At 42.6% G+C, this 26,975-nt stretch overlaps 1 protein-coding gene and 1 long non-coding RNA gene across 4 annotated transcripts in view; one reads left to right on the top strand and one right to left on the bottom strand.

Moving 5' to 3' along the window:
• Positions 1-26,975, top strand: part of LOC137777987 (uncharacterized) — a 78,829-nt gene that overhangs the window by 50,842 nt on the left and 1,012 nt on the right. The window lies entirely within an intron of this gene.
• The window catches only part of PAPOLG (poly(A) polymerase gamma), a 32,559-nt gene continuing 26,831 nt past the window's right edge, over positions 21,248-26,975 (bottom strand). For 2 of the 3 annotated variants that reach the window (XM_068564981.1, XM_068564982.1), the window contains 7 exons: positions 26,671-26,846; positions 26,171-26,259; positions 25,867-26,087; positions 24,599-24,664; positions 24,358-24,414; positions 22,444-22,538; positions 21,248-22,272 (listed from right to left, as the gene is read on the bottom strand). In XM_068564981.1, the coding sequence (XP_068421082.1) occupies positions 22,053-22,272; positions 22,444-22,538; positions 24,358-24,414; positions 24,599-24,664; positions 25,867-26,087; positions 26,171-26,259; positions 26,671-26,846 (924 nt within the window). In that variant the 3' untranslated portion in view covers positions 21,248-22,052. Of the gene's footprint in view, positions 22,273-22,443; positions 22,539-24,357; positions 24,415-24,598; positions 24,665-25,866; positions 26,088-26,170; positions 26,260-26,670; positions 26,847-26,975 lie in introns of those variants that run through there. The other variant, XR_011076693.1, reaches the window with a different exon arrangement.

Raw genomic sequence — 26,975 nt, 5'->3', positions numbered from 1 at the left:
GTCCCCAAACTATTGTGTATAATAAGGGGGCCACCTTGGTACATTCCCTCAGGGTCTATTCCCATTGTGGTCAATAGGTCATGACAATAAGACTGAAAATTCTTGTTTTATCCAATTTTACGACTTCCGTTCAATTCAACAACATGTGAAATATAAGCTCTTCACTTAAGTCAAAGCCCTTCCCCTTCTGGCCCCTGCTGCCCTCTCTGATTTCCTCCTATTTCTCAATGCCTGAGCTCAGCCCTGCCTCGGGGACTTTGCACTGCTGTTCCCTCTGCCCTCAACTCTCTGTTCCTAGATCTTGGCAAGGCTGGCTCCTGGGGAGGCCAAGCCAGCAGGGCTGCTATGCATACTTCTGCAGTCTGTATGATGCACAAAGGTGCTGGACTAAGGGCTGAAATTCAGTTCCAGTGCTGCCCACCAAGCTGTGTGCTCTGAGGAAGAGGAGCACTTTTCTTCACCAAAGAGCATCCTGTAGCAAATCAAGGGTCCCTGGGGCTGCATCTGGCCAGAGAGGAGATCTTTGTCTCACTTGTACACAAGCCATGTAAGGCTAGTGGTAGCCCATGGCAAGAGGACCTTCTCATCAGAGCTGGACAGTTTTTTCCTCTACTGGATGAGGATGACCCTGGGGCTAAATTGACCCTGAAGCTGAAAACCTTGCGACCGACGGAAGGTGGAGAGAGCGCTGTGGGGCGATCCTGAAAGGAAGTTCTGTCTCTGCCCTGTGTCAGCGCTCTTGGTTTAGACTCTTCTTCACATCATCTACTTCATTGTCCCACAAGTATATTCTGAGCTCCCATCATGTGCTGGGGGAGGGATCAGTGGTGACCAGGCTCTGCCTTTTGGGAATTTAGTCTAGAGAGAGAAAGATACGAATCAAATAATCACACCAACAACATTTAACATTAAGCTGTGATGAGCCCAGCAAGGAGACGTGGGTGGGGCCTTGAGAGCTCATGGTAGGAGGAGCTAAGTGGAGGCTGGAGTGTTGGGAAGATTTCCTTGAGGAAGTGACTTAACTGAAAATGGAAGGCTGTGACAGTGAGAGGCCCGTGCACCACGTTGAAGAGTGGCCCTCGCTCGCCGCAACTAGAGAAAGCCCACACACAGAAACCAAGACCCAACACAGCCAAAAATAAATAAATAAATAAATAAATAAATAAATAAATAAATAAATAAATAAATAAATTAAAAAAATGATACTTTGAGAAATTTCCTATATTCTTAAAAAAAGAAAATGGAAGGATGGATGGGTAGGAGGTGACTGGGCAGAAAAATGATGGGACTTGATATGGAAGGTAGCCTGATCCAGAGAAGAATAGAACCGTGAGCCCAGCTCTGAGAGCAGGTCACTCTAGTCCCTGAAGGTGTTTCAGACAATGCTTTTGGGCTGTTAAGAATATGCCGTTATTCATCACTGAGGTTACATCTACAAATCATTCTGGTAATTCACCTTTCAGGGGCTGCCAAGAGCATGAGCCAGGGGTGTGCTGGAGCAGAGGCTCCTTTCCACGGGCCAGAGCTGATCGTACACATCTTCCCGACTCCACACTCAGTGGCGTAGCTTTGGCAGCTTGACATTGGTCATGGTGGGAGTATTTACACCATAGAAATTGGTGAACAAGTCAGGGCTTTTTTTTCCTGCAGAGCCGATGTTAAACAGTTATTAGTATGCCGCTGAGCATGAACCACTTCTCACAGCCCTGGAGAGGTTGCTCAGTTTCACAGAGAGCATAAGTTTTCTTGAAGAGGTAGAATTTATGACAAAGTGACATGGTGGCCTTTGGATTCTGCCTGAGATACCTGGGAAAAGATACTGCCGACCTACCAGAGGTGGAGTATGGTTTCTGCCACTCACGAGCGTTTCCTGGCAATTGACTTCCAAGAAGCAGAACCTCATAGATGTTGTAACTTGAGGGCGATAGAGGTAGTGGGACTGGGCCAGTCAGCATGCTTGCCGACTCCCTCCATGGTCAGAGACTTTTACCAGGTCCAGGGGCCAAATAGTAAGAGCACCCAAGACTGCAGCCCTCCCCTCTGCGGACCAGCAGTTGGTTCACAGCGGTAGGTCAGATACAAATGATGTGTGTAATTCGATCCCCTGCTGTCTTTTACCGTAGGGGTTTGGGGAGGGCTTGATTCAGATGAAAGTCTCCTGAGAGCAGGGACTGACTTAGCCTCAGTTCCTCACAGCGTCCGACCCAGTGCCTGGCACACAGCAATCTCCCCCTAGATGCTGGCTTTCATATCAATGCACCCCATGAAAGAGAACCCAGAAAGTTTACACAGCTAGATGCCCTGTTTACCCCAGGCCTCTGTTTGTCCTTATGCTAGCCTTTCTGGCAACTTCCCTTTATCTTGCTAAACTCAGCTGGGGGGAACTTGAGACACCGTCCCTGGTCCCCGAGACTGGGGTGGGGCTGCTGCCTGCACTGTGCAGCGTATCCCCAGTTCCTGTCCTCCCAGGTCGTTCTGCCCACCTCATCTGCTGTGCGTGTCTACATCTCATCCATCCCTCCAGCCCTGGCCCCTCAGTATTTGGAACAAAATAGGTGCCCAATAAATATTTGATGTGTGAATGAGGAGCTGAAGCTAGTGCAAACAACTTAAATTTCAGGAAAGCCACACTTAACAAGCTCCTTCTGCATGCCAGGCATATGACTGGTAGCAGAATATGCCTCCCCCAAATATGCCACTCTGGTATAAGGATTATTCTGAACTGCCGGCAATTGAGAAGAAGCAGATGTAAGAAAAGCTCTCTGTCCTCTCCCTAGTTGCCTGAAAGCAGGACAGAAGTTTATAAAGGTGTCCCTTTCCCCTCTCTACCAGAAAGGACAGAAGTTCATCACTGGAAATACCTCTAGACCCTTATCAGCTCAGAGGTGGCACCAGAGGAATCTGTATAACAAAGTTTACTAACAAGACTTTGTCTTTCATTCGTTCCCCCATGTATTTGTCTTCCCACAATTTGCTGCCCTAGCAATTCAAAGTCCTTTTCCTTTTCTTGTCACTTCTCAAAGTGTGTTGTTCTTTTGTTAAGATGCCGCCTAGCCCGAGTTGTAACCACCCCTCTGAGTTACACATCACTGGGTACTCCCTTGGGTATGTGCAATGCACATGTTAATAAACTTCTCTTTGTTTCTCTCTTGTTAATGTGTCTTTTGTCAGTCTAATTTACAGGGCCCAGGTACAGAACCTAACAGGGTAGAGGGGAAAATACTTTTTTCCTTCCCTACATATGGTAAAATGTCCTTATATTCTTTCTCTCTTTTAATCCTTACAACAACACCATGAAGTAAATTCTGTTATTCCCATTTTAGAGAGAAGGAACTGAAGATCAGAGCTGTTAAGTAACCCAAAGTCACGCAGCTCAACGGGAGGAGCTAGTACTCAGGTACAGATAAGATTCTCTGCCTTCCACACACAGTGATTTAGGGTGGGATGCAACCAGAGTACTCAAGTGCAGCAATTCAAAACTGTTTGGTCTAAAGGGTCCCTTTCTCTGCCTTTTTTCCTTGCCTCCAACATCATAGCCTTCATTCCTAGGGGGCAGTTTGCCTTCACATTGATTCAATTTAAGCTCATAGGACATAGGGGTCTATTTTTGTTGCATTTCTCACAGCTTTTCAGGGAACATTTTGCTACATTTGTTCCATTCACTCCAAGTTCTTTAGGTTTATGGAATGGGAACATGTACCAAGATGCCACTGAAGCCAGTAAATACCTTCTGCTAAAACTCTTGACCTGGGCACTTCCCTGGCGGTCCAGTGGTTAAGACGCCGCCCATCCAATGCAGGGGGCGCTGGTTTGATCCCTGGTCGGGGAACTAAGATCCCACATGCCTTGGTGCTGTTGACCAGTGTGTCTTAGAGGGTAATGCCAGGACAACTTGCATCAGAATAACCGGGGGCGTTGGATAAGGGTCAGTTTCTCAGCCCTGCCCCATAGAGTAGGTCTCTGAATGGGACCCTGAAATCTGCATCTTAACCAGGCACCTCTGACTGATTTGTTTTTCAGGAGCTTTCAAGGACCTGTTTAAAATTTTAAGGTGTAATTTGCAGAGATAAGTGCACAAATCTTAAGTGTATAGCTAGAATTTTTATTTTTATATAAGTACACACATTTTAACCTGAGTACACCTATGTAACACTCAGTCAGCTCAAGATAGAGGAGGAAATTTCCCTCTAAGTTGTCCCAGAGGTAACTATCAATACTATTCTGAATATCACCATGAACCAATTTTGCCTGTTCTTGAACTTGATAGATATGGAATCATACCATATATGCTCTTTTGTGTCTGTTTTCTTTCACTTACATTGTTTTTTGCAATTTATCCATGTTGTTATGTGTAGCAGTAGTTTGTTCCTTTTTATTGCTGGTAATATTCCATTGTGTGAATATATCCTAATTTATCTATTCTCTTATTGAAGGTCACTTAAGTTGTTTCCAGTTTTAGGCTGTTACAATTAAAGCTGCTATGAACATTCTTGTACTGGTCTTCTGGTGGACACAGTCACTCATTTCTCTTGGGTAATTACCTAGGAGTGAAATTACTTCAGGCTTAAGGTTTGACTGTGAGAGGTAGATGGGAGTTTATTTACAACCAGGAGCAAGAAATGCAGCGCTGGGGCAGGATGTCAGCAATCACCACTGAAAGGAAGAAAGTGCCAGGCTGGAAACTCCATTGCTGATTCCAGCTCATATATTCTTAGCAGGCGATATTGACCCCAAGGTGTTTCTTAGGTGGAGTGGGGCGGGGGGTGAGGGCAGAGGTATGTGAAAAAAATCTTAGAAATTACAATGGTTCGTGGCCCTGAGATATGCTGATAGACAGTAATGTCATGGGAAGAAGGGCGATTAGGAAAAGAATACCTGACAAGGTTCTTTAGGGGGTAATAATGAAAACAGCTTGGGAAACACTGGTCTAACCTAGACATTCTCACAGTTCCAAAATCTGGAACCTAAGGGGATCATCACTCTTTTTTGGTGCAGGAAGGTAACTTGGGAATAAACAACACTACCCAGAGATGCCCAAGGAAAAACGCAGCCAAGTTCTTGTGTGTGTGTGTTGGGAAGGCCTGGGGCTTATAGGTACAAGGAAAATAATACTCGGAAAGGACAATAGAAAGAACCAGAGTCCATAAAGATCTTGCTGTAATCAACACAGCAGCCAAGTGGCCAGTGAGAGAAGTTTATTTTATTAGCACCTTTTGTTGGGGGAGGAAGTGATGAACGTCTCCATCAGCCCTGCTGTGCGTCTTGTCAGATCAGATCTTGCCGGGAGGAAGTTCTGGAACCGCAATACAGCCACCACACTCGAGGCTTCCTCGGCCGCCAGCACCCATTGTTCTCCTTTCACCCAAGCGTGATGTTTCCGCCCCAGCAGGCCTTCCCTTGTGAGCAAACGGAAAGAAAGTAAAAAAAAATCTGGAAAGAATGAATGCATCAAAGAGAAAGCAGGCACCGTGAATCAAGGCATGGGGAGATGTTCGCAGCCCCTACCCTAGGCAGGAAGAAGGGGGGCTTGGAGGGAAGCCCCTGTACTTCTCCTTAACCCATGTTTTCTTTAACCCAGGTTTCTGGGGGGCCGCTCACCCCTACTTGCCCCTGAGGGGTGTGTGGTTAGCTGTGAGAAGGGCCCCCGGGGCAGTGTACCCCACCAAACCCCAGCACTGCCTTCGGCCCTGAATTATACACACCGGTAGTGTGGTAGGTACAGTGGCCAAACTCTCTTGTAACCTGTGTGGCCTTAGTAAGTTTCCTACCCTTTCTTAAGCTTTCTGTGACTTAGTCTCACGTGCAAAATGAGGGTGATAAGATTGGCACCTACCTGAAAGCGTTGTTAAGAGGGTGAAACTAGTGAATATATGTCAAGTGCTCAGAACAGAGCTTGGCCCAGTCTCTACATGAGCAGTGGCCTTAGGATGACTCATGGTCTTGTGAATGGCTGTACTATTACTTATGATAACTGATGCCTGCCCTCAAGCTGCTCCCACACTAGAGAGGAGACCACCTTCTAATTTCTTATTCAACTAAAAGGCTGACAGGCAAGTATGATTTTAGTAATTTTGCCTGTTCCTCTCTAGACTTCAGGCAGGGCTATTGCTGCCCCCTTGGGGTTGTCGTTTCTTGATGACTCCTTTTCCCCTCCCCTCTTCTCTCCCACTCAGCAGCCAGGCTCCAGAAGGGGGAGGTGAAGATAACCACTGTCCCTTGGGGCGGGGTACGTAGCTAATAGGAAATTATGATTGAGCCCGATGACTCATGAGTTGCTGCAGATTTGGCTCAGCAGGGTGAGGTCACGGCACAGACAGGGACCCAAGCTGAGGTCTGCTTGGCTAAGAAGTGAAGTTGCTTTCACGTGAGGGATGCCCCCGAGCTGTGGCAGTGGTCCTGGGCCACGCACGCCACAGTCTCTTCCTTTCCTTGTTATTCTGTTAAAAGGGATGTGATGAGCCTGGCTCATGCAAACACAGGTAGGACCGGCTCGTCTGGTTGTTGGCATAGCTTTCAGAGGCCCAGCTTATTTGTTCTGTGTCCAGTTTCCCAAAGATCCTTTGACCTTTCTGGAAAGTCATTGGATGATTTATTCTGAGCATCCCAGGTTGAGCTCCCCAGGAGGTAGGCTCTGCAACAGAGATTTGCCTGCACAAAGTTTATTGGGGAGTGAACTCAAGATCAACGCCTGTGGGAGGAGGAAAGGAAGCAGGATTGTTAGAGGGAAAAGTTGAACTTTGATGCTGTCCCAACAAAGGCTTCACCCGATGTCACAAGGAGCTCCGGAGCTAGGAGGGCCCTTTACAGTTGGAGCTCGGGGCAGGCTTTATACCCCACCTTGACCACTGGATACAGGCTGCGTTGGAAAGGGGCAGAGTGGCCTTGAGGGAGGCGGCTCTCTTTAGGCCAGGGCCAGCCCTGAGGATGCAGCTGTGAGCTGCCGGCTGCCAGCGCTCCCCGCAGCTGGGGCAAAGAACACCCCATCCGGAGGGGAGACCTGGGCAACGTACCTCAGCATCCACCACCCTGAGCGTGGGCGTTAGGCCTTTCTACCTCTTGCCACTGTCCAAATCCTTCCCATTTTCTAAGATCAGCGGAGTACAATGACTGAAGGTATAGGTTTTGGAGTCCAGCAGACTCATGTTCAAGTCCTGTTTCTGCTGTTCATTTGGCGATATTTATAGAGTATATTTCAGGTGCTGTTCAAGGCACTAAGGGTACAAAAGTGGTAACCCCTTCCCTCTGGAGCTTATATTCCATGGGTGGCAGGGGGACACAGGCAATTAAAAAAGGAAAAAAAATATGCATACTTGATATCATATATAATTTTATATATATATTGTATAAATTACATATATATAATGATTCGTGACGCAGAGAATGTAAGTAAGGAGCGGGGTAAGCGAATAATGGGAGTGCTGTTTTGTATGGAGGTCAGGGAAGGCTTCCTTCCCTGAGAAGGTGGCATTTGAGTGGAGACATGAGGTGTGGCCGTGATCTGGGGACCGTGGGGTTCAGGTGGAGGGAACCGAAGTGCAGAGGCCCTGAGAAGGGAGTGTTCAGGGAGCACCAGGAGGCCAAGGTGTTGGGTGGGGTAGGAGAGGAAGAGGGAGGAGGTGGGGAGAAGGGGCTTTCAGGAGGCAGAGAGATTTCAAGGCAATATCCACAAAAGGGAAATCTATGGAGGCGGAAAGCCGGGTGCCTGGGACCGGGAGAGAGGGGAAGATGGGGCAGTGATGGCTAGGGATGCAGTTTCTTTTTGAAATGATGAAAGCGTTGTAATGTTCATTGAGATGGTGGCTGCACAGCTCTGGGAATGTGCTAAAAGCCGCACCGGTGTGCACTGTAGGCAAGCTGTATGTTATGTGAATTATATCTGAAAAAGCTATTTTAAAAAATCAGAGCAGTGATTGACAGGAGACCGGATCAGGCAGGGCCTGGTTAGGCCATCTGAGGATCTGAGATGGGGCGCTAGCGGAAGGTTTTAAATGGGAGAGCGGAAAGATGGGATTTACATTTGAAAAGAACCTCTCTGCTGCTGTGCCGAGAATGGGCTGAAGGGGGCAGGCGGGAAGCCGGCAGGTGGTAAAGAGCGGCTTGCAATAATCCAGGTGGCAGGTGCCGGAAGCAGGGGAGTGGGTGGTTGAATGTAGACACCCGTGGGTGGTGGAGCTGACAGGAAGTGCCGATCGGACCACTGAGGGAGGGTGTGTGAAAGAGAAGAGTCGATATTTTTAGTCCTACCTGGTAGAGCGGAGTCACCGTTTACTAGGAGAAGACAGCTGTGGGAGCAGCACATTTTGCGGCGGAATCAGGAGTCTGTGACCATGTGCGTTTGAGAGGCCTGTTAGAGATGTGGCAGAGGCAGTCGAGTTGTGTCTAGAGTCCAGCCCGGGAACACTCTGGGCTGGAGAGGAATTCTGGGAGTTATCAGCATATTGATGGATTTTAGTCTGGAGACTGGATGAGACCCTAGGGAGGAGTAAAGCGACAAGTGATGGCCAAGTCTGAACCTTTGAGCCTTAGTTTTCCAAACTTGGAAGAGCTCCCTGGCACAGCTGTTGTGAGCGTTGGCAGATGCACGGTGAACGGAAGCGCTCTCTCCCGCTGCCTTTTTCATCTCAGAGTTCCTCAGGAAGACTTACTGTACGCTCAGTGTCTTCAGCCTTATTATTTTACTACTTTATCCAGTTCAGTACTAAGCACTGACTGCAAATCAGCCACTCTTCTGGGAACACCAACTACCTAAAGATCCTGGCTCGCACTGTCTACCCGCCAAGGATGTACCTTCCGGTGGAGAAAACAGAAGACCCCATCAACCTAATGACAACGTATGGCAAACTCAAGGCTGTAATAGGTGCAAAACTGGGCTGGGGGTAGGGAGGCATTAATTCAGATGGGAGACATTTGTGAGGACCTCACTTAGGACGCAGGACATGAGCTGGAGCTTGAGGGTTGAAAAGGAATCTGTTGGGGAAAGATGGGGGTGGAAGGGAGGGCAACCCAGGCCGACATGAGAAGAACAGAACCACAGGAGTCCTTTGTGGCTGAAGCATGGCGTTCATGGTGATGGGATGAAGGGAGCTCAGGTTGGCTTGAATCAGACTGGAGGAGTTGGCAGAAGGCACTTGTTTAAGAAACCTGCACCCATGGGCACAGCCTGAGTCATCTGGTCACCCAGAACTGCTCCCCTCTGAGCACAGGCCTAGGGCCTTTTGGTTCCTCTCACTCTTAAGCCCATTAACCAGCTTCTCAGCTTCACTGAGGCTACCTACCATTTTCTATCCATCCAGTTGTGACCTTCTCACCACCTCTTGTTCCCCTCCTGTGGCTCCATCACTGTAGCCCGTCTCTTGCTAGCATCTCCAACTGATATGCTTCTTTGGCTTTCTACTTCATCATCTTATAAACTCCCAATCCTGGTCATTTCAACAACCTCTTTCTCTTCTATTGCAGGGTGTCAAGGTAGCTGGACAGCAATTCCTTAACTGCTTATTGCAGTAGCTTCAACTTTTTTTTAATCACCAATCTCAGTTGGGCTCTTAAGAGTACTGGCCCATTCTTTCACGCATCCTTAGCCAGCTAAATTTCCCACCTTCCAATGTAGCCATGCCAAACCTTTGTTCTTTTTTTCAACTTGCTCTCAGCACAAAAAATGGAAGGCTTTCAGGCACATGCTCCCTCAAATGTTTGCCTTCCCTGCATGCAAACATATCTACTTCTTAATAGTTATCTATTGCTGCATTCAAAACTTAGTGGCTGAAAATAACAAACATTTATTATCTTATAGTTTGTGGACTCTGGCTGTGCTTTAGTTGGGTGCCTCTCCTTCAAGGTCTCTCATAAGAGTGCAATCAAGCTATTGGCTGGTGCTGAAGGATCCTCTTCTAGGGTCACTGATATGGGCCTTTACATAGGGCTGCCTTACACATGGCAGCTGATTTCCCCTCAGGGGGAGTGACCCAAGGGACAGCAAGACAAGAATGCCCAAGATGGAAGGCATAGTCTCTTATAACCTAATATCAGAAGTGGCTTGGGACTTCCCTGGTGGCGCAGTGGTTAAGACTCTGCGCTCCCAATGCAGGGGGCCCAGGTTTGATCCCTGGTCAAGGAACTAGATCCCACATGCATGCTGCAACTAAGAGTTTGCATGCCGCAACTAAGGAACCCTCAAGCCGCAACTAAGGAGCCCACCTGCCACAACTAAGACCCAGTGCAACCTAAATAAATAAATAAATAAATAAATATTAAAAAAAAAAAAAAAAGAAGTGGCAGTTTACCATCACTTCTACTGCATTCTGTTTGTTAGAAGTGAGTCAGTAAGTCCAGCCCTCACTTAAGGGTAGGGGATTACACAAGGGCATGAATACCAGGAGGCAGAGATCACTGAGGGCCATCTTAGAAGCTGTCTACTACCTTCTGCCTTCCTTTCCATATTCCTATTCCCTGCTTGGGCTCGTTCCTCAACATGTGCAAATGTTCCTGTCCTCTGGATCCAGCGCTATCAAGTATCCACAATTGTTCCATTGGCTTCTTCTCCTCAAACTTAAGGCACCTTCAGAAATCTCTTAAGTTAAAAATAAACCTTCCCTCCACTTCGATCTATGACCCCTGATTCTCCCTTCTTCCCCTGCTGCTCTTTTGAGAATGTGACCTTTATTCCTTGCATTCAAGTCCACCTCCACAGCGCTGCTCCGCTAAGGTCATCCTAAATGCCAGATCACATGGCTACATTTCAGTCCTAGTCTTAGTGGACTTGTGCAGTATTTAATGCTATTAACTCTTCTCTTTAGCATCTCTTGCCTTGCTGATTTTGCTTTTTCAGCCCCTTATTTCTTCACTTACCCCTAAATCTGAGATTGTCCAGGCTTTTGCCCACACTCCCTGGCTTCACTCCCTCTGAACCCCGCATTCAGTACTCCCAGCACCTCTGTGTTCTGATAACTACTGTCAGAGCTGTGAATCTTAGTCTTCCAACTCTGAAGTGAAGGAAATACACTTCTTGACTTTGTTTAAATCAACTTCAGTCTGACAGTGAGCCCCGATTCTACTGTGCTGGCAGGAAATTAATCTCGGTAAACGTCCCCCCCTTCCACCCAGGGGTGTGCCAAGGTCAGCTCCTCCTGGGAGGCCCCTCTAGGCAAAGCCATTGGTCTTTGGTTCTGGCTGATAACTGCTGAGATGTTCCCTGGTCTGGGCCCATGGTTCCTCAGGGCCAGTGGCCTTGCTGCTTGGAGCAAAGGAATCCTTGGTAAAGTGAGAGCTCCTGGGCCTGGGGTCCAGCCTTTCCAACTGCACTGATCAGCTGCCCTCATTGAGGACTTGTCACCTCCCTGGCAAGTTGACACAGAGCAGCATCCAGACCCCAGTCCTCGGGGACCTTCTGATATTTTCCCTCTTCCCAGTCCAGGGTCGAATCTCTTCTGTCTCCTCTTGCAGCCCTCAAAGCCCTGGCCCCAGGAACACCATGCACAGGCTACCAATGATTGCTTTCTCACCCTGCTAAAACATCTTAGGAAAGATATTTCCACTAACAGGCCTGACCACCTGCTTGGAATGCAGAGGAGAGAAAAGTACAGCAAACAAAACATACACTAGTAGTGTTGGGAGTTTGGCAGTGGTTTCAATAAATAACACCTTCTCCCTCATGAGTTTGTAGAAGACAGATGGAGATCAAAACGTTCGCTTTATTACTGAAAATGCTGATTGGAGACCATAGCTTTGGGTCTGCTTCAAGTGGCTCACTCTCTACAGACCACCCACTGCAGTCCCAGGGAACCACTCAGCACACAGCAGGATAGATCCAGAGTGGGTGAGCCCCCAGGACCTGGCTGCGCTTGCTTAGTTCCTTCCCCAAGATGACCAATCAGATAAGCTGTCCCCTCTGTTTCTCTAGTAGGAGAACCCCTCTCATGAGGTAGTTCCCCACTAAAAAGTGTCTGTAAAGCCAACCCTGCCAAACTGTGAAATCTGAACCTCCAGCCAAGACCTCTCTCCTGGACTCCAGACCAGTACAGGCACACCTCGGAGGTATTGCGGGTCCAGTTCCAGACCACTGCAATAAAGTGAGTCACACAAAATTTTTTTGGTTTCCCAGTGCATATAAAAGGTATGTTTATATTCTAGTTTGTTAAGTGTGCAATAGTATTATGTCTAAGAAAAGTACATGCCTTAATTTTTAAAACACTTTTTGCTAAAATACGCTAACCACCATCTGAGCCTTCAGCGAGTTGTAATCTTTTTGCGGGTGGAGGGTTTGAAATATTGTGAGAATTACTAAAATGTGAGACAGAGACAGGAAGTGAGAAAATGTTGTTGGAAAAATGGTGCTGATAGACTTGCTCAATGAAGGGTTGCCACAAACCTTCAATTTGTAAAAATTACAGTATCTGCAAAGTGCAATAAAATGAGGTATGTCTGTACTTCCCACTCTCTACTGCACATCTCCATAAGGGTGAGCTTGAGGCAGCTCAAATTTGACACTGCCAAATCTGAATTCATGACCCTCTTACCCCAACACTGCCCCTGTGTTCTCGGAATTAATGACAGAAAAATATCTTCCAACCCAAGGAAGTGGGAACTATCCTCTACTCTTTCCCTAATCCAGTTTGTCAGCAGATCCCATCCATTCTACCCCCAGAAACCTCTTGAAATATGTCCCCTCTCTGCTGTTGTGGTTTCTGCTCTCCCCATTTCTTAGCTAGACCATGGCAGGAAACTCACCGTCTCCCTGCCTCTTTCTCTCCCTCTCCCATGCACAGGTATTGGGACTCTGCCAACATTTCTAGCCTCTTCTTAACACCTTTTCCCCAAATGCATCCAGTACTCCTTTCACACAGCCCTACTACACCATCTAATTTCCAGAACCTCCATCCTTTGCACATGTGGTTTCCTCTGCATTGCCTTTCGCCTTCCCACCTCCCCCAACTGTTTGTCTGCCTGGAAATCTCCTAATTGTTCTACAACTTTCAACCCTAAGGTTGTTCTTCCCTAGCACCATCCCTGACCAAAGCAGAAGTAAGGGGTCCCTCTGCTGTGCTCCCATGGTGTGGCAGAACCAAGACGTCAGTCAGCTTCCTACCAGTCTTAGGGGGTCCTTCAGTGCAGGGACAAGTTTCATTCTTGTTTGTGTCCCGGGTGGCTACGTCAATGCCTGGTGAACGTTGGGGGCTCCATAAACATTTGTGGAATGAATGGCTTCATGGCTCTTGTCTCCCACTGACCCCATCAACTTAGCCTGTCAAACTGATCTCATCCTTTCTTCCCTCCTTCCCCATCCCCTTCACCTGGTGACCTTGGTGCAGTTAAGGGGCCCCGAGCTCACAGGGAATTTAATGGTGCTTTCCCTCTGGTGTGCTCAGCTGGGGGCAGGAAAAGCAGGTGTCTCTGCAGACCGTGAGTGGGCTTTGCTAGAGGAGTGGCTGCTTTGTACACCCTCAGGGCCTCCTGCAAATCAGGCTCAATCGTCTTCACTTCCTGTGCTCAGGGAGATTAGATACTGCCTAATCAACGCCGATTTGTTTTTCTTTTCTTAATATTTGAAACTACCAAGGACCAGTTGCCATCCTAGTGGGTGGCTTTCAGAAATCCCCTCTTTTCTGATGTTTGACTTCTTGTGAGTTTCAAGAAACCAATCTATTTGGAAAGAACCTGCACTTAGATGTTCTTTGAATTGCCGTGAAGCCCTGGCAGGAAGTGACTTGGAGCTGGGTCAGTCTTGTCTCACTCCCAGGAGAGGCGGGAGTAAAGAGGTATAGGTATGTCTGGGGACGGGTGTGGCTTTGGATCATTCCTGTGGCCATCTCTCCATGCGTGGGCAGGTTTCACAGGTGTAGGCTCACCTGAAATCAGAGGATGCTTGTTTAAGCCAGAGAGCGTCTACTGCACGTTGGTGGTGCAGCTGCCCTGCTAGGCGCTCCGTGAGACCTGGCTGGCACAAACGGCCTTGATAGGCATTCTCATCTCAGCCTAACCAGTTGTAACATTTAAGCAGACCAAAGAACAAGCCAGTGAAACTCTGTAAGAATTAAATGAGTCTTACATACTTTCTCCAAATAAAACAACTCTTCCAGGAAGTATGTTTAGAGAGGGGCTTGGTGGCAGGGCAGGGACCACTTATCTTCACATCATTGCATGGGAGGTAGAGATCTAGTACTTCAGTCTGGCTGGGGAGACCAGCGCTGGCTTCTTCCCTGATTCTTTGGATGTGTGTTTAGGAGAAGTGGATGCCCATTCAGGGTCAAGCACCATGCATAGTGCCTGATGCACTGTTTTGTGTAAACGTCTAACGCCTCAGTTATTCATTGAACTTCACTATGTGCCAGGAGCTTCTGGATCTCTCTTTTAATCCATTTAGCAACTCTTTGAGGTAGGTTCTGTTATCATAACCACCATTTTCAGAAGAGAAAACCGAGGCACAGAGAAAGTAAGGAATTTTCACAACTTCTGTCAGTCAGTCGGAGCTGGAGTCTGAGCCGAGGCTGTCTGACTGCAGAGCTTCTAAACCACTTCTCGATGCTTCACTGGTGAAACAGGTATTGATAGTCTCACTTTTCAGGTTAGGAACCTGGAACCCAAGGTCTCACAAGCAGTACGAGTTGGAGCCAAGATCTATCTGTTCCAAAGTCTACAACATTCTCTGACTGCATACTGGTTAGAGACAGTGGAAATACTAGTTTAAAAGGCAAAAAGTTCTACAACTCTTCTTAAAAAACAACAAAAAGTCATCTTCTCCCTTCCTCTTCCTCAGTCCTGATTTCTGCTCCCTAGAGCCATTTATTTTCAAGTCTTTAAGACTTTTCTCCTATTATTTATTCCTAGTTACTATTTATTTTTCTATTATTTCTAAATAACATGCTTACACTATTCTACACTTTTTGGTTTTAGATATTTTCTACTTACTACCACTGAAGGTGAGGATTTTACTCTCTTACACCCTATTCTCCCCCCCGCCCTCTGCCACCCCTTCTCAGTATAGGTATAATTTGGGGCTAGTTCAGTATTCTCTACTTACATTATTATGACTATATGAATGTTTATAGCTGAGCCATGTGATATACTGTGGATATATTTCCTTTTTATATACCTTTATATATAATATATATATATAATATAAAGGATATATTTCCTTTTATATAGTTTCACTGAAACTAAGATGTGTCATTTAAAAAATTATTTGGTTGTTCTCAAACGCTGACAGAAGTGTTAATATCCTCTCACTATGATCAAGCGTATCAAGTAAAACTTCATTTTTACTTTTCTTTTCTTGGCGATATTCCTCCTGGATCCCTTTTCTTCCTGCTCTTAGACTGATGGCTAAAGAATGCTACACAGCTGTTATTCTGGGAGATTAACAGTCTGTTTGTCCATCCTATTTGTAGAACCTGCCAATCTTTTGGAATATTTTCATGTCACAGCTTCCCCATGAGGTTTGAAGGGCAAGTGTTTCAGGTGGGAGAAAGCAAAGCACAGGGGGGTTGAATGTCTGTTGAAGGTACACAGATGTAAGTGGCAGAGCCTGGGCAGAACTGGGCTTTCCTGAGTCTTAGCCCTGGGCTCCCTGCAGGAGGCCACAGTGCCCCCTGCAGCCTGGCACAAATGACTGTTGCTGCTGCTGGCCAGCCTTCCCTCAAAAGTTCCAGACTCCACAGAAGAATGCAGGGTGGCAGGAATTTGATCCACACCTCCATGTAAGTTCTTTCATAAATGGGAGATATGATTGAGCGCTATACTTTGAATCATAATACTTCCTGAGTCTGCCAGCTAATAGTTACGCAATTTGGAGCTGGTCACATAAACTCTTTAAGTCTCAATTTCCTCATTTGTAAAATAAGGACAACAGTGCTACCTTATTAGGATCATTGTAAAGATTAAGTGCTATAATGTTTTAAAAGGCACATCCTAACTGCTTAGGAAATGTTAAACATTTATAATTATGGTCTAGAATTCCGCAGGAGATAGTAATACTTTTACTATTGGACCCCAATTCTCTGGTATCCTTGAGTTCCTGGACCATGTTGGGATATTATATGAGAGCTGTGTGTGTACAATAGAATTTTCTAAATGAGAAATTTATACATTTCACTCTAGCGACTCTTGGTTAATAAGTTAAGCCTGTCATTCTTCAGTCCATCCCCAGTCCACCCTCCCGGGATTGATGACACCCCTTGGCCAGCTGAGGTCAACTAACCAATACTAAAATAAATACCATCCAAATGTCCCAATTCTTGCCGTTTGCTGATTTTTTGGCTTTCATGATTTTTTTCCCTTTATTGTCAGTTGATGCAAAGATGTTAAGTCTTTTGGGTAACATTCTTCCTTGGGAGAAAGGAGTAGCTAGCTATATACCTCATCTACTTCTCCCCCATGCTTCACCCTACTAGCCTTTCAGTACTATTTGCTGTAACAGTTTGCATCCTAAAACAGACAGGCTGAATAAAGAAAGATGATCCAAGTTTGAAATGAACTTTTGGGAAGAGAACTTCTAATGTAGTGTATTTCAAATTGTAGGTCACAACTCAGGAGAGGCTGTGAAATCACCTTAGTGAGATCACAGCTCGCTCTTAAAATATCAACCTGCATCTTGCATAGTAGGAAAGCATTTTGTGAAACATGTTTTAATTACCTATGTGTGTATATACATATATAAATTATATATACACACACCTTCATGTATGTATATATACATGTGCTGGCTTGCAATATAAAATGTTTTAAACTAAGTGTTACAGTTGAAAAAGTTGGAAAAATGCATCTTAATGATCTTCTCAGTGAAAAAGAAACGTGCCTTAATGATTTTCACTAAGTTTTGTTTGCTTCTGTTCCTTCATCAGGTCTCTCTTCTAGATAACCCTCTTCAGACTAAAAAGAACAAAATCAAAACCAACCAACAAAACAGGACTCATGCATTTAAAAAAATTTATTTATTTTTGGCCACACTGCACGGCATGTGGGATCTTAGTTCCCTGACCAGGGATGGAACCCATGCCCCCCTGCAGTGGAAGCGCGGAGTCTTAACCATTGGACCGCCAGGGAAGTCCCTCACACATTTTCTTCTTCAGTATTTTCTGGGTACCCACTACATAAAGATTCTTGGATATAGGTTCATACTCTCAACTTACAACCTCTCAGGGGAAAGCAAATATGTAAAGGGAACATTATGCAAGTTAGAGTAACTGAAACGTTGGAAAGTCACAGGTAACATGTTGGGAAGGTAGGATGACTGATTCTGACCAGGTTATCATGGAAGGCTTTATGTGGCCATTAGGCTCAAAATGTCAGTAATCAGAGATTGGAAAGGAAGGGTTTAGAAGTGTGTCTTTTTAAGGACTAATAAGTAATAAGTTTGGCTGGATATGGTTTGAAAGATAGTTTTTAGAACATGTGCTTTAAAAGCATCAAATTCTATCTTGCCCTTAATAGCTTAATGCATTCAGATCCACAAAGAACCTGTTATGATGTTAATTTAACACATTCAGCATAGTGTGATAATTGTTAAAGTTATATCCTAGGAGCAGTGAGTTGCCCTAATCAGAAATTCACACCCCAGGGATGGTCAGCTGGCATTCCAATCAGTGTACTTCACAAGTGACTATTAGAAGCCCTTCTGTTATCCACAGCTCACTCAATACAGGAGGCTTTGCTAATTAGCTTAATAAATGTCAAGTGTGTTTCCACTGGTGCCATGAGTGGCTTGCTAATAATCTTGATGTAGAGGCAGGTTCTTATTTGTGAATTCAGTACCTGATTTAAGATAGGTGGACAGGCTAAAAACAAGTCATTAACAAGAATGTGACAAGCTCTGTAGCTTGTACTTCTGTGGACAGTACCCAAGATCTGATTGCTAAATGCACTTCTGTCCAGCCATTAGTAGAGAATTCTGGTTGCCTGATGTTGACCACAGGGTGATAGAATTTTGCCCTCAACACTTGAGGCAGATGCTACTGCTTGCTAATGTTTAATCAGATATTCTGTGTAAGGCAAATTGAGTATGAACTTTGCTTTTATGTTAAGCAGGTTGTGGATACCACTACCTGCCCAAGACTCTGAGTGGTGAAGGACCGAATTGGCTGTCAGTTTGAAAAATAAGTTAAAGACGTCTGGTACTTTTAAGTTACTCCCGAATAATATCAGTCAATCATCAACACCTATTTATCAAAGCAAGTTTATTTGATTACTTATTCCAGACAGATAATGAGGCTCGTGTGTACAACTAAGAAATTAAGACAATCCAAATAAGAGGCAGGAAAAATTAATATGAACTACACAAACAGCTAGCTAAAAAGGAACAGGAGCTGCATTCATTTTTACACAATACTGTGAAGTGATGTAGCACCGTTTACCTCAAAGATATCCTAAGCACTTTTTAAGGTAATTACGTGGGTCCTTGCTAAAAATGCAGCAATACGTTAAAAATTATAGCAAGCCTGATGATAATCTTATGTTCAACTACTTCAAATATAAAATTATTCCAGAAAAAATGGGAAATTTGGGAAGGATCTGACCTTGTACAATTCTTTTAAAAAATCCTAAGGAAATAGTTACCATTATTGAGACCAGTTTTCTTCCACCACTTGCACTATATTCATCACTATTATCATGACCTAAATTCTAAGCTTTGGAAGATTTAATAGGTAGTTATTGATTTAAATATGCACACAATTTTATTTATTAAAAAAAATTTTTTTTACAGTGAAGTTCTATTTATTGGTCTGTTCAGTCTGTTCTGGTCTGAACCACAAACATGGAGAAATAAGAAATTTAAGGCTACCAAAATCAAAGGATTAGGATCTTTAATGATAAATCCTATTTTTTACCATTTCTAATCATTATTCTAAGCTATTCTACTCTGATCATTCTTAGGTTGAAATTTGTTGAACTTAAGTTTGACCCTGTTAATGAATCTAAGTTAACTGAACACACATAAATCTAATCATACACCTTTTTCTAAATACTGATGAAGTTTCATCGGAGATATATAAAGAAACTTGGAGAGAAATTCAGTGTTCCAGCGTCCTGCATTAGCCCACTTTACTAGTTAAGAGCCACAGTACATTTTCAGAAATACACCACAGAAAAATCTTAAGAAGAAAATTGCAAAGAGTTTGGGATTATTCAATCCTGAAAAGCTGTGGTTCCTAACTTTTTTTTAAGGGTCATGACCACTTTGAGAAGCTGATGAAATTACGAACTTGCCCTCAGAAAAATGCATATGAACAAAAACTTCTTATATACATTTGCAAGGGATTCGCTACAGTCCATGATCCGCAGGTTAGGAATTTCTATTTCAAAGCTGTGGGACACAGTGGAAAATAAGTTTAGCCCATTTCAACATTGCCCATCTTCACTTCACTTCACTGCAACTATATAGGACAGTAAGCATTTTAATGATGTTACTAAATTGCTGCCTTAAGACAAAAACTCTTATTGTAAGCATAGTCTTATAAAATCCTCTTGCCCCAATTTTACAAGGTTTTAAGCCATTTATCCTGTCTCTCAAATTAGTTAAGTCCCTAAGGTTTAAACTAGCAGATAATTGTTTCATTGATATATTATTCTTTAGAGCCAGTCACTGAAAAATGAGATTAAAATACCCTTCTGAAAATGAACATGTGTCTACATACTGAAGAACAGGTTATTTGACTTTATAAAATATATTTCTAGTTATATTTCTAGGTATAGTCTCTACACTTTGAAATCAAATGCATCTACCTAGTGCCTCTGAACATAGCACATAACTGCAGACCATTCCCTCTTACTTACTTGGAACCCTTACAATGGAGGTCTCCTACCATGGTAACAAAATGTACAGTTGACCCTTGAACAATGCAGGAGTTAGGGGCACCGACCCACTTACCCCAGTTGAAAACACTTGTACCGCTATCTCTGCTTCAAAAAACAAAGGAATTGATACATGACTCACCCAAGGGCAGGAAGCTGAAACAGTCTGGATCGAATCAGGACTCAAACCCTAGTTCTTCTGATTCCACATATTGTGATCTCAATCAAACTTTCCCCTATAATTAATTAATTAAAGTTCTGTGAAATGAAAATACAAGTACTATATTTATTGAAAAAAATCCACATATAAGTGGACCCATGTAGTTCAAATCTGTGTTGTTCAAGGGTCAACTGTACTCAACGTTCTACCTACTGTTCAGGATAGAAAACACTTCATTTCTGACCAAACCCGCTATCTCAAAAGCACCTCATCAACTCCCCAGTTACCAAACAGGTTGAAGAATGCTATCTTTGAGAAGTCTAATGTTAAACTCTTGGCTATGTCTTAACCCCATGTCAAATGGACCATTAAAACAAGAGGAGGAATGACTATACTACAGTACAAAGGTTAGGCCTGTTGCTTTCTTATTAAAGACGAACTCCACTAGTTACTCCAAGGAATCGGTTTATATGATAGGGTAAACATGGATGTACGTATGGGGAATTCTTAAAGTCCTTATTAAAGAAGTTTTCAATCAATCAATCAATGTTTTAAGTCAGGTGACAGTTATTCAGTCCTTTCATAATCATTCACTTTTGCTCAAATAGAGTATTTATAGAACAAATCTCAAAATACTTGAATAAAGAAAAAGGGTCAACTAAGAGAACAGCTTTGCCAAGGAAGCTACAACTTGGTTATGGGATTTCATTCTCGTCTTTTGCTATATAAAAAGTGAATAATGGAACAACCATTGTTTTCCCCTTGCTCTTCTTTACTTCTAAGAAGTCTTCCTTTGTAAAAGTTAAACAAACACTAGAATTTCCATTTCAGAGATGTAGGGGTCAGGAACAGGAGTGGGAAAAGAAGGATCCTGCTCTCTGAAAATCAGAATTCAAGTATTTCAACTCAATGGTAAAGGGCTTGCAAGAGAAAATGGACTATTACTCCACTGGCTAAATGGCATCCCATGAGCCCTATAAACTATATAACCAAGAATTTTCCCTGCAGTATTCAAATGTACCATTTTGTGTTTTTCCTACTGGACCTACTAAATGGTGAGTGAAAGCTGAAGAAGGTAATATATACCAACATTCCTGGCTGTGTAATCTATACATTTTCGTTTTAAGAGTAATTCAAGCATAATCCATATTTAAAAAATTAGACTAAAGAGAGACAGTAAAGGTTTTAAAGTATTCTCTTTGAAAAGATGATGGTATCTTACAGTACATACAAAAATACTCTGAAAATACATACGACTTCATTTACAAAACACTGAATCAACATATTACAAGAAGAATTACATGGTTATGGATTTTAATAAATGGAGCATGCATTCATGAAACTTAAAAAATATTAAGAAATGCACTGAAAAAAGCAGTGTAAAAAAAGACAACTCATATATTTAAATAAAAATTACAAAGGTCCTGAGCCAATTAATGGTTGGTAACAATGTCATTCAAAAATGCCTTTAGGTTTCAGTAAAATCCACTGCTCATTTCTGCATGCCTAGTCCACGAAGGAACTGTTTGTTTGAAGTTGTGGCGGTAAGTAATGGTCAGGAAGTATCATGCCAAGTTAATCGTACACTTCAAAAATACAAGTTTGCCATACTTAAAGGCATCTTACTGTTGATGCCGGAATGAGTTGCTCCTCAGTAAAAAATACCAGTCAACTAACAAGAATGGCATGAGATAGGATATGTAACAATTTCACCGTTCATATACTGACTTTCAGTATCCTGGTCATATTTTGATTCTTAATAAAGATGCATTTCAAAGGCCTCCATAGGAGGCAAAATATAGAGAATTTATGGTGCCCAACTCTTACGTAATCACTGGACTAATCCTCCCTGGTAACTATGCAACATTTGGATAGAAAGGCACAATAAAAATTTAAATATTCCGTGTGCCAATCTGAGAAAAAATAATTTAAATCAACAGAACAGACAATAAGTACATCTACACAAATGAGGAAAGCAGAGAAGATACCTCACATTCATTTATCTCAGGTTTCACAAAGTGGCTTCAATGCTAAAGTAAATGTGTTAACATTTGGAAAATTATTACATTTTTTGTTTTGTTTTGTTTTCAACTTTTTTAGTTCTATACAATGATTACAACGTAAGACTTAAAAAGAAGAGGGGGGCGGTGTTCAGGACTTGTTTTATCAGTGTCCAGAGAGCCAAGAACTGGTTCCCACAACAGAGAAATAAGCATCGAAAGTTAAGGCAGTAAAACCTCCAACGCAAAGCCATAATATTGCAGATGATAATTTGATAGCAGGTGATCCTCAGAGAATTGTATGTAGCAATCAATGAGAGAATGCTACAGCATCTGCAGGTCAAAGTGTGAGAGTTCAAAAAACCACTTCAAGGTTGTTAGGCCGATGACTGTAACTTTCACCTTATTTTATGTATGACAGCCACCTCTATCTTAAAAAGAGTGGCTGCATCTATGCCACTAAATGATTGCATATTCACTTAAGTAAGGAGGCACTGCTTTTACCGATTTAGGGTCAGTCGAATGGAATTTTTGATGACACGGATGTTATTTGCTGGAACTGGAGATGATGAATCTGGTAGTTCTTTACTGGGCAGTCTCTGTTAGAAAGAAATACAAAGTAGGAAAAACAAATACACATTATAAAGGTCCAACGAGTAAATCAGTCTCAAAACTCTGCGTTTTTTCCAAATGCTTTAAGTTCCTAAACACTCAAGTATGTGTTGAATATTTTTTCCCTATGTTCAATTCCCCTTGTTTTGGGGACTTATTATTTTTTTTAAACAGGTGAAAAGCAGAGGGATAGGGAAAGGGTAGAAGTGGGAGGACTGTATGAATAGGAAAGAGGACTTTGTTTAATCAGTTGCCACTTCTAGACTGAGAAATGCATAAAGAACGAAGTCCTCCTCAGACTCAGGCAATGTTAAAGAGAAATAGCTGAAGAGCGTGGTCACTAAATAGGAAATTCTTGGGGTGCAAGGTGAAAAAATGAGTGTGTGATACAGAGGAAAACTTGATATCCAGTTATATCCTTCAATTAGTTTCTGTAATACATTCATGCAAAAGAATAACCCAACTTGTGAGATAATTAAGTTTTTTGGAAAACCAACTTTGTAGTCAGGGTAGGTAACTTCAGTGATGGTAAAATTCAGGGACATCTATATGAGGGCTTTTGAAGACACTAAAGATTATTATATAATGAAGGCAAAGTCTAAGACTGAGAAACAAAGACAGAAGCCTAAAATACAGATAGTTGTCTGACAGAAACAGCAATATCAGCTTCTTGTCAAGAGATGACTGCAAGAATTAATTCTCCTCGCGTGTTACCTTGGCTAAACAACTTATATCATATGCACATCCATTCAAAAAAAAAAAAACATGAAAAATTTCAGACGTGCATAGAAGTAGAGAATAGGAAGGACAATGAAGACTTAAATGCCACAATGAAGACTTAGATGCCACAATGAAGACTCACATTATTAAAATTTTGCCACATTTGTTTGGTTTATGCCCCTTACCCTTCATACTTGAAATCTTTTAAAGCAAAACCCAGACATGTCATTTCACACTTTCACACTTTAATACCCATCTCAAATTTTTTTTTCCATTACCATACATAATATAATTATACACCTCTTCTTTTTGTAACCCACTCTTACGTTAAAAGAAATTTTATAAATTCTACAACCAATAGAAAGTATGAGGACATTTTCTATTTTGCTTTAGAATTGCCAATACATCCTGGGGAACCTGGCAGGCTGACAGTTGACTGTGATGAGGAACACTTTATTATTTAATGGGGGGTGAAAAATAAGCCATTTTGTTTACTGTAACCTCTCAAAGAAGGGCTTTTTCTGATTTACACAAGGCTGATTTTTTTTGAGCACCTATAATATTATTAGCTTAAATGGTAATCCTTTGAAAATAAATTTCTAAATTGAGATTTAGGGGCTCTTTAGCTCATGTTTTAAAGGTACTTACTCTGTATACCAGTATATTTGGTTCCTCCAAAATATTAGTAACTATGGTCCCCAACTATCAAACCTAAATTTTGTCAGTAAGCAGTGGTGTACAACAAAAGACTATCAGGTGTTGGTAAGAAATTATTGTGCTGAACACTAAACTGCTTCTTTAAAAATAAATAAAAACAAAGGTTGAACATAACCTGCATAAATCGTGAAGTCTTAAACGACTCCCTCTTTTCTAGACTTTTGAGGTACATACATTTAGGATCATACACTTTGTTTGCTATTTCCAACCCAACTTCCAACTATACTGCTGGTCTTTGAGGACAGGGACAAAATCTTAGTACTCTTTTCCTCACCCCGTGCTAGGCTCTTCTTAGTAAGCTTTTTGTACCTGCAGATTACCTATGAATTTTTACCTGTGTATTTCATAACAAATAAGACTATCTATTACCTTTTTGCGTGATGTATCAATAGTTGGAATAGGCATACATTCTCCTCCAATGGCATCCTAAAAACAGAATTACATACAAGTGAAAACTTTCTTTCCTATATGCAAATGCTTATTTCTACATGAAATAAAACATAACCAAAAGTTGACAGATATAATCTGATCTACTTTTGAATATAGTACTTTTCCTGATACATGGCTCTTTAAAAGTAAATATTCTGAAGCACACTATTGATATACTTACGACTGATTTTCTTTTTCTGTCTTCAGCAGCACGTGATTCCTTAAACGTTGATTCAAGTCGAATAAACTAAAATATAAACATTAAAATGAATTGCTATTATTACCTATAAAAACCACATAAATCTATATAAACTGAGAAACTAATTAGTGACCAGGCTAACATCAAAACTATTACGGGGGCTTCCCTGGTGGCACAGTGGTTGGGAATCTGCCTGCCAATGCAGGGGACACGGGTTCGAGCCCTGGTCTGGGAAGATCCCACATGCCGTGGAGCAACTGGGCCCATGAGCCACAACTACTGAGCCTGCGCGTCTGGAGCCTGTGCTCTGCAGCAAGAGGCCGTGACAGTGAGAGGCCCGCGCACCACGATGAAGAGTGGCCCCCGCTCGCCACAACTAGAGAAAGCCCTCGAACAGAAACGAAGACCCAACACAGCCAAAAATAATAAATAAATTAAAAAAACAAACTATTACGAACATGGTTTGATGAGGGAAGAGAATTTAAATTAGATTGAATTCAATTGCCACCCTTAATTTCTAAAGTTTTATCTTTTTGTTTAATCTATCCAGATGATAATGAATAAAACAGTTTTACCACCACCTACTGGAAGCAGAGGAGATCAACATTATAACACAATAAATATGATTATTTAGTTACCAATAATGCCTTTATGTAAGTCAAGGAGAAACGAAGATCAATCATTCAAATTTTTAGACACATTAGTAATTTGAATTTTTAAAAAATTAATTAAGTTTTTATTTTTGGCTGCATTGGGTCTTCGTTGCTGCACGCGGGCTTTTCTCTACTTGCGGCGAGTGGGGGCTACTCTTCTTTGTGGTGGGCAGGCTTATTGCTGTGGCTTCTCTTGTTGCACAGCATGGGCTCTAGGTGCACGGGCTTCAGTAGTTGTGGCACGTGGGCTCAGTAGTTGTGGCTCGCAGACTCTAGAGCGCAGGCTCAGTAGTTGTGGCCCACAGGTCTAGATGCTCTGCGGCATGTGGGATCTTCCCGGACCAGGGCTCGAACCCGTGTCCCCTGCATTGGCAGGTGGATTCTTAACCACTGCACCACCGGGGAAGCCCAGTAATTTGAATTTAAGATGAACAATTAGTATTATCCTATTAGGGTTTAGGTAAATACTCTTTTTAAACAGTCAAATCCTAATGGAACACTAAGATAACTGTGAAGAATTTGAGTTTCTTCAGCACTATTTTAAGTTTACTTTGAAAAAAATCAACTACTGAATCACCACTGAAGCTGTAATTTTACCTTTTCTATGTCTTTCAACCTCTTAGAAGACCCATCTATGGATGGGGAGTGGGATCTTTTGGTGGCAACACTCTTAGTTATATTTGACATTCCATTTAGATGTGGCTGCCCCTGGGCAGGGCTGTGGGGTGTTGTGATTCTAGGAATGACATTTCGTCCTACTACAGTAGGAATGGTACACACAGCTGGAGGTGATACAGCTTTTACTGCAGAGTCAACTTCTGAAAAGGAAAAAAGAAAGATTTCAGTAATTAAATACAAATGTAGTAGTATCGTTACTAAAAAAAAAAGCGTAGATACCTACTTGCACCAATGACGGGAATAGACAGCCCTTGAGCTGGAGGGACAGTCAGTGGCTTTTCCACAACTACAGCAGCAGGCTCAGCATTATTCCTGTTAAAAGTGTTAAAATATCATCATTAAATGATTTAAATAGTATGTATTTAAAACACTCTTATTTTAACATTTAAGATAATTTCTTTCAAGTACTCCTAACTTTTAACATTTCACTGAAGGAAGAGAAAAGGGTAGGGAAAGGAAGAGGACCCAGGAAGAGAATTAAAAGAAAAAATTAAAGGAAAACCTGCACATTTCTGTGTACTTATCTACTCCCACATACGCATAAACCTATACCATGCCCCAGAGATTACCACAAATTGTCAAATAATTCTAAATAAGAAACTGACTAACTGGCAAAATAAAATCTTTTTACAGTTAAAAAAAATGTATTTAGCAAAGGTATAGAAAAGTTTACATTATCCTCAAATAAACTGAAGACTGAGAGGAAAATTTTGAAATACAGACCTTTCTGTCTCTCCTGAAGGAGGAATATCAGGCTTGGAAGGCTTGTTTGTAGACACTGGGGAATTAAAAGGTGTTCCATTATCAGTGTCTCTGGAGCTATCCAAACAATTGCTATCCAGAGATGATCTTTTGGATTGAGGTCCACTTGAACTTCGACTGACATCAAAAAGACTTTGCTGAAAGAGGGGAAAGCTTTTAGGATTTCAAAAAGTAAATGAGAAAAATGACTAGTTTCAATTCTGAAGTACATATAAAACAAATTATCTTTTGTGATTAATGAAGGTAAGACTTTAGTCCTAGATTGA

The sequence above is a fragment of the Eschrichtius robustus genome, chromosome 15 (genome assembly GCF_028021215.1).
Source record: "Eschrichtius robustus isolate mEscRob2 chromosome 15, mEscRob2.pri, whole genome shotgun sequence".
Taxonomy (NCBI): domain Eukaryota; kingdom Metazoa; phylum Chordata; class Mammalia; order Artiodactyla; family Eschrichtiidae; genus Eschrichtius; species Eschrichtius robustus.
This window is presented reverse-complemented; position numbering and strand designations above follow the sequence as displayed.